This window comes from Triticum aestivum, chromosome 5A (genome assembly GCF_018294505.1).
Source record: "Triticum aestivum cultivar Chinese Spring chromosome 5A, IWGSC CS RefSeq v2.1, whole genome shotgun sequence".
Lineage (NCBI taxonomy): Eukaryota > Viridiplantae > Streptophyta > Magnoliopsida > Poales > Poaceae > Triticum > Triticum aestivum.
The window spans coordinates 544,564,568-544,572,739 of record NC_057806.1 but is presented as its reverse complement, the minus strand read 5'-3'; the positions used below and the strand labels follow the sequence as shown (position 1 = coordinate 544,572,739).

The 8,172-nt window shown below is 50.3% G+C and overlaps 1 protein-coding gene across 1 annotated transcript; it reads right to left on the bottom strand.

Annotated features, from left to right (window-relative positions):
- Nucleotides 1–6,522: 6,522 nt before the first annotated feature.
- LOC123107574 (spidroin-1) lies at nucleotides 6,523–7,931 on the bottom strand. The gene has a single exon (XM_044529545.1). It carries the CDS (start codon nucleotides 7,864–7,866, stop codon nucleotides 6,688–6,690), a length of 1,179 nt encoding a protein of 392 aa, XP_044385480.1. The 5' UTR covers nucleotides 7,867–7,931; the 3' UTR covers nucleotides 6,523–6,687.
- Nucleotides 7,932–8,172: the final 241 nt, after the last annotated feature.

Sequence of the window (8,172 nt, the reverse complement as noted above, 5' to 3'; positions counted from 1 at the left end):
AATTTCGGGGTATCTTGTAATGACAAGATTAACTGGGAATAAAAGTATGAATGATAGGTGTAGGTATTCATCCATACGGATATTTCGGTGGTAGGGAAGAGAACAATGGAGAGTATCTTCGGAATCCTTCGGTATAGCAGGCGATCATCTGTAACAAGGGGATCTCCAGGTGGATGTGATCACGAGACCCTAATGTCAGAGTTAGTAAATTCATTTAACCTGAATAGAAGAGAGATCAGAGTCCAAGAGTATAGACGAGCAATAAAAGATCCTAATACCACCCAATGGCGACGTGGGCCCATTGGCCTCACAACCAAGTTAGTAAAACAATTTTCATCGACTAGACTCAACTTCGGCCAAGGAGTGTGGAAGGGGGATTCCTACAGGCATTCGGCTCTGATACCAACTTGTGACGCCCCCGATTCAATCGTACACTGATCATACACGCAAACGTGTACTATCAAGATCAGGGACTCATGGGAAGATATCACAACACAACTCTAAAAAAATAAGTCATACAAGCATCATATTACAAGCCGGAGGGCCTCGAGGGCTCGAATACAAGAGCTCGATCATAGACGAGTCAGCGGGAGCAACAATATCTGAGTACAGACATAAGTTAAACAAGGTTCCATAAGATGGCTAGCACAAACTGGGATACAGATCGAAAGAGGCGCAGGCCTCCTGCCTGGGACCTCCTAACTACTCCTCGAAGCCGAACTCCATGTAGAATCATCATCGGGATCCTCTGGCTCCTGGACTCCATCATATGATCGCAATAACTAGGAAAGGAGGGAAAAGAAGTAGCAAAGCAACCGTGAGTACTCATCCAAAGTACTCGCAAACAAGGATCTACACTACATATGCATTGGTATCAATGAAATGGGTAGTATCTGTGGACTGAACTGTAGAATGCCAGAATAAGAGGGGGATAGCTAGTCCTATTGAGGAATACGCTTCTGGCAGCCTCCGTCTTGAAGCAGTGGAAGAGAGTAGATGGTAAGTTAACCAAGTATCACCGCATAGCATAATCCTACCTAGCGATCCTCTCCTCGTTGCCCTGTGAGAGAGCAGTCACTAGGTTGTATCTGGCACTTGAAAGGGTGCGTTTTATTAAGTATCTGGTTCTAGTTGTCATAGGTCAAGGTACAACTCCGGGTCGTCCTTTTACCGAGGGACACGGCTATTAGAATAGATAAACTTCCCTGCAGGGGTGCACCACATTTCCCAACATGCTCTATCCCCTTTGGCCGGACACACTTTCCTAGGTCATGCCCGGCCTCGAAAGATCAACACGTCGCATCCCTACCTAGGCACAACAGAGAGGTCAGCACGCCGGTCTAAATCCCATGGCGCAGGGGTCTGGGCCCATCGCCCATTGCACATATGCACGTTGCGTGGGCGGCCGGTGAGCAGACCTAGCAACCTCCATTACAAAGGAAGTTGTGTTACGCGGTCCAACCCGGCGCGCGCTGCTCAGTCGCTGACGTCAAGAAGGCTTTGGCTGATACCACGACGTCGAGTGCCCATAACTGTTCCCGCGTAGTTGGTTAGTGCATATAAGCTAGTGGCCAGACTCAGATCAAATACTAAGATCTCATTAAGCGTGTTATTTTGAAGTAAACGCGGACGTCGACTAGGGCTAGGCCCACCTCTCTCCTAGGTGGTCTCAACCTGCCCTGTCGCTCCGCCATAAAGTAAGCATCAGGGGGAACCAGACCCATCACTACCTGGATGGAACCACCTGCCCCTTCAGCCCCCACATCGAAATCACTTGTGGGGTACTCCACGAGGCGACCCAACTTTAGTCACCACGTGTATCACACATTATGTATAAGTATAAACCCATGACCACCTCCCGAGTGATCACGGCCCGGTAGTATAGCATGGCAGACGGACAAGAATGTAGGGCCACTAATGGAATACTAGCATCCTATACTAAGCATTTAGGATTGTAGGTAAAGGTAACAACGGTAGTAGCAAAGACAGGCTATGCATAAGAATAGGATTAACCGAAAGCAGTAACATGCTACACTACTCTAATGCAAGCAGTAGAGAGAAGGAATAGGCGATGTCGGGTTGATCAAGGGAGGGACTTGCCCGGTTGCTCTGGCAACAAGGGTTCATCGTCGATGTAGTCGATCATAGGGGTACCGAAAGCAGTCTCGGAGTCTACTGGAAAGAAGTAACGGAGGGGAACACAATAAATAACAGAGCAATCAAAGCATTACAAGGCATAACATGGCAATACATGGTGCTAAAGGTGACCTAACGCAGTACTAGGTGATATCGGCAAAAAGGGGGGAAACATCCGGGAAGGTATCCCCGGTGTTTCATGTTTTCGAACAGATGAACCGGAGGGGGAAAGTTACGTGTTTGTTATGCTAGGGATGTGTGGCGGACGAACGGGCTACATATCCGGATTCGTCTCGTCGTTCTGAGCAACTTTCTTGTACAAAGTTTTTTTCATCAGAGTTACGGATTATTTTATATTAAAACTTGAAGATTTAAATTGATTTCTAATTTCTGGATATAATTTAATTAGAAATTAAATTTGCACTTAAATGCTATGGGTACACAGGAAGTGTACCCAGAGTGTGTCTAAGGGGCTGACAGGTGGGGTCCTGGTCAAATGTCCAGTCAGCGTTTGACCAGACCGTAGACTGGTCAAAAGGGCCCATGGGACCCACCTGTCATTGACTAGGTTATCCTAGTCAGCGGTTTGACTGGTCAATGGGACCAGTGGGACCCATGTGTCATTGATACATGTTTTACTAAACAATATTTGACTAACTAATCTGGTTGATTAGGTTATTAAGCAGATTAATAAAGTTAACTAATTAACTTACTAATTAATTAATTAATTTAACAATTATTATTTAATTAACGTCTTTTTTGTTTTATTTCTGGGTGTGGGCCCCATCTGTCATAGGCATAGGGGGGAGGCCCAGCGGTCATAGGCCCGAGGCCACAGCGGGGGCGGGCGCAGGCGTCGGGCATTGCCCGAACGGGCGCTGGCCCGCGGGGGCGCACCTGACAGGGCACACGGGCGACCTAGGCAGCGACGAGCTGGGGCGCACGCTCGCCGGAGGCGGCGACTGGTGCGGCAGCAGGGGGTCTGTGGCGCGGCCGTGGCGGAGCAGTGGAGTGCAGGGGACGGCATGGGCGCGGGCGGAGGACGCTAGGGCGCTAGGATGGTGCGGAGCAGCGGCGGGGACCCAGTCCGGCGACGAGCATGCACAGGAGAGTAGAGGGAAACTGGGGGGGTCCTAACAATCGTTGGTGAGAAGGGGACGTCGTGGCTCCAGGTAGTCCGGCGGGGAGGCGGTCGGGGAGGTCCGGCGAAGCGGCACCGGCGACAGGGTTGGAGCGGGAGGCAACCGGCGGAGGTATCCAAGGAAGAAGGTCGAGGGCGACGGTGTTGAGCCCCCCCCCCCTGACTCGGTCTAGTGCGGTGATGAGGCGGCCGGAATGGGCGACGGCCGGTGAGCGTGAGGCTGCGAACCTGGCCCCGGTGCGGCCAAGCGTGCGGGCAAGGAGGCAAGGGCGCGCGAGGCGAGGGCGAACCGCGAGATGGCGGCTGGTCTCCGGCAAGGGCGGCCGTCCAGAGGTGCGGCGGAGGAGGTTGGCGAGGTCGCCGGCAAGAGGGAGGAGGCGCACGGGGCGATGACTGCGAGCGGCAGCGGCGGCACCAGGGCGCGGGTGAGAAGCGCCTAGATCGGGTCAGGGAGAGGGAGGAGTTCGGGGAAAGTGGGGTGGGGGTTAGGGTTCCTGTTAGGGTGAAGGTGTATGTAGGATCGTGGCTGAGCCGGCCTGGTCGGCGGCCAGCTGGGCCGGTGGCCCAGTGGAAGGGGGGTCTGCTTTCTTTTTTTTATCGTTTTCTTATTTTCTTTTACTGTTTTCTTTTAATTTACAATTTACTTTAGCTCTATTAAAATATATAATTAGCACCTAAGTTAGTGTTGTAAATTAACCCTCTGCCATAAAAAGTCTGACTACCAAATGAAATAGTTTAATATTTTATAACTTATAAAAGTATTTAATGAATTGTTTTAGCGATGTTTTACTTATTATAGTGCATTTGAATATTGTATAAAAATATGGTTTCTCCACCATAATTACCTATGAATTATTTTTCACAATCCGAAGATTTTAGTTTTAATATTTGAAAACTTTTGTGGTTTGCCTTTAACTCAAATTTGAATTTGAATCGTTTTAAACTAACGTAACATTAACAACAGTAACCGCGATGATGTGACATAATTAACAGGGAATTACTGTAGCTTAAATATCCGAGCATCACAGCTAGATCATGTTCAACAGAGAGTGTTTTAGTAAAAGCTAGTTTTGGTAAAAGCACGTTTGTTTGAAAGCACGTTGTCTTTCCACATCGGTCAAATGGCATACTACGTACTTTCAAAGAATTAAAACTTAAACATTTCTTAAATTTGGGAGTAATAATTAAACAAATGAACATATACATACATGCTACAATGGTTGTTTGGAGACACATACACATACACTAGACTACATGCATGAATCTATCACAAAGAAATCAGCAGAAATGACATGTGCGCACAACACGCGTACAAGCATAGCTTGCACAAATCGATTTGAGATTTGCACATGCATCCACATGGGTACTTACTACGTTCCTTCACACAAAACAAATATACACATGCAAAACCGTTGAAGAACTTGAGTAGTACAAAGTTTCTAAAAAAAAACTTGGTACAATACAAAGTACAAACTACAGATCTACAGGGAACAACTAATACCAAATTTCGTGATTTATACTGTCAGTAGTGGCGGTGTAGTAGTGGCTGGCTCCGCTTGTTTAGAGGATGAGGTTATGATTTCGATCCTTCCTATTTTTCTTATTTTCCGAGGATTTTTACCTGACGCATGCTCAGATAGCAAGTGGCCTCACGCCTGATGGGCCAGCCCAGTTAAGCACCGTATCCCCACTCGGTACTTTAGTTAAGGCTTTCTGCGCCACGGAAGATGACTGGAAACATGCTTTGATTGATTGCATTATGGCGGTGGAGCGTGTGGTCTCTCTGCTCGAAGGTAATTGTGGAAGCTATGGTTGATAATCTGACAATGGATGCAAAAAAACTGGTTATTTACTATGCATGAGACATTGTCACACGAGCAGTTCACCCGAATGGTGGTGACCTTATGGACAGTGGCCGAGCTTCATGGGGGCCAACCTGGGCGGTGGCCCCCCCAGCTCACAGGAAAATACATGTATATATCTTAGTTTTAGGCTTATTTTTGCACCAAAAATCAACCTATAGTGAATTTGTTTGCCCTCCCCAGCCAGTGGCCCCCCCATGATTCTTGCCCAAGCTCCGCCACTGCTTATGGACCATTTGGCGATCAAGGAGGAAAGCCATTCATGAAGATATTTTTGAAAGCCCTTTTGCAACTCATTCTTTTGTCAACTTTTTCTCAGAGATCTATAGATAGTTGAAAGGCAAACTCCGACGCAGCCACAAAGGCCCAAAGCCCGACCAACGGCTTGGTTGGCACCTCCGGAGGGTCTTGCGAAGGTTAATGTTGATGCAGCGGTCTCTGTAGAAGGAAGTTTCGGAGCTGTGGAGGCAGTCTGTCGGGATCAGAGAGAAAAATTTCTTGAGGCTTCAGTTGTCACTTTCAGACACATAATTGATCCTAACACGCTGGAAGCATTGGGAGTACATGAAGGGCAATCTTTAGCTGACGATCTTTACGAGAACCGGATTCATATTGCTTCAGATAGCAAGATGGTGGTGAATGACATCAAGGTGAACTCGGCAGCAGGGTATGGAGCCATTCTACATGAAATAAAAGACTGATCTAGGAATTTCTTTTGCTGTAATATATTTCATGAGTTTAGTACCTCGAATTTTGAGGCTCACACTCTCGCTAGGCATGCTTTAGGACTCTGTTTTGGTCGTCATGTTTGGTTAGGCCGACCGGGGGAGCTTCCCTTTCCTGTAAACATTTTGGAGATTGAATAAAGCTAAGCAATATTGTCTCAAAAAAAAGTTTCTCCAAAAAAAAGAGGTGATGTACTTTTAAAATGACCATCGTGCCATCTATTATGAAAAAGGTACGGGGTAATCTCAATCGTTAATGTGTTTATGAGGGTCTAGCGAAGTTGATTCGATAGCTAATTAAAACGATAAAAAGTTTCCCTCGCTTTATATTATAAAGCAATGATCGATAGCCAATTAAAATGCTCGGGAGCTTGCTAGAATCCCATGATTTGCTTGTAAAATTTCACGGAGCTGAAGGTGTTTCATTGCCAAATGTAGGACCAAGAGGAGATAATATATACATTGGCCTCTGATTATCGTGAATGAATTTAGTTTATTACTATTGTTTTTGAAAATTTAATCTGGGCATCATATACATCCATAAAATGGTAACTGAACCCACCGACGGATGAGCAAAGTACAATCTACCTATTTGAGTATTTGATTTGAATCGCAGTTCTAGAGATAAGCACCCAGTTTAGAAATTAGAACAGGATCATTTCCATTAAATTTTGAGTTTTACTCAAATCACACAAATACAGCTTCAAATTTTGCACCACCCACAATTACAAGCACAGCATATGGCTAATATCAACACATGAAAAGAAAAACGCACGCGCGCATATCCAAACTGCCACACTAATCCGTCTTCCCGATCAGAAGTTCAGAACCCCACGGCCATGGCGCTGACAAGCACCGCAGCTCCAATGGCCACGAGATGGGCGGCCCCACGGCTGCTCTTGTAGGCTCCACTGTCGTAGGGGCTGTTGTCCACCAGCGGCTGGCTGCCGAACCCTGCCACTCCCGCGACACCGCCGGCCGCCGTCGCCGCTTCACCATGTCCTGCAACGTCCCCGACACCACCGAAGGCTCCTGCGCCGGCGCCCGGTGCGATCCCGTAGCCGTCGCCGAAGGGCCCTGCCCCCGCGGCAACACCTCCTACCGTTGGCGCAATGCCGTAGCCGTCGCCCAAGCCACCTGCCCCCGGGCCAACTCCTCCGGCGCCTCCTACCGCCGGTGCAATGCCGTAGCCGTCGCCCAAACCACCTGCCCCTGGGGCAACAGCTCCGACTCCTCCTGCCGCCGGTGCAATGCCGTAGCCGTCACCCAAGCCACCTGTTCCGGCCCCTGGAACAACTCCGTCCCCGAGCTCCGCCGCCTGCGGCAGCTCCGCCGCGTGGCCGTTGCCGCCCTGCACCTGGCCGAAGGGCAGGTTGCTGCTGTGCGCGCCGATGGGCTCGGCGAAGGACGGCAGCGCGGCCGCAAGGCCCGGTGACCCCGGCGCGCCGCAGTGCTGCGCGTGGCGCGGCTCGTCGCTGGCCCGCCACGCGAGCTCACCGTCCTTGTCGCGGACGCGCATGTCGCCGTCGTCCACGAGCTCGAGCGTCTGCAGGAAGTTGGTCCCGTCGGTGTTGGTCTCGCCGTGCCACACCTCCTCGCTGCCGTCGAACACCTCCAGCCCGTGCCACGAGAAGAGCAGGGTGCACGTGTTCACCGTGCTCACCGGCCGGCACTCCGACTCCCATGCGCTCGCGCCCCCGGCAGCGCCGCCTCCTTCACCGCCCTCGGCCGCTTTGCCGCCACCGGCCATCACCTCGACGTAGCAAAAGTCAGCGCCGAGCCCGCCGGCGCCCGGCGCGGTGTGGGTGCGCACGAAGTAAGCCGCGTACTTGCCGGACGGAGACGTGAGGAACAGAACGGGCGGGCCGGCATGCCCGCCCGGCGGGATGCTAGCCAGGATCTGCTGCTTGGACACGCGCTCGATCGTGCCGGCCGGCACCATGGCTGCGGCGAGGGAGCAGGAGAGGAGTAGGAAGACGGCTATGGAAGGCAGGAGCTCCATGGCTGGCTAGCTCAAGCAGCTTCTCGTACTTCTCACTTGGGTGCTTGCTGCTGCTCTGTGGTTCTTGTGGTTGTGGTTGTGCATGGTGTAGCATGACGAGCTGCGTACATATAGTTGGGGTGGTGATGGAGTAGGAGATGGCGAGTGGTTAGAGGAGCTGGATGGAGTTGGTACATCACCCGTTCCAATACATGCACGAGTAGGGGAGTGGTGAGGCAGCTGGGTTGAATAGTTGGGGCATGGGAGCCAAAAAGGGAATTCCGCCACAAAGCATCTGGCTCCACTTCTTGTTGTGCCCTACGAGTG

Coding starts and splice junctions, on each gene's coding strand:
- LOC123107574 (XM_044529545.1), bottom strand. CDS start 7,866: ATGGAGCTCCTGCCTTCCATAGCCGTCTTCCTACTCCTCTCCTGCTCC.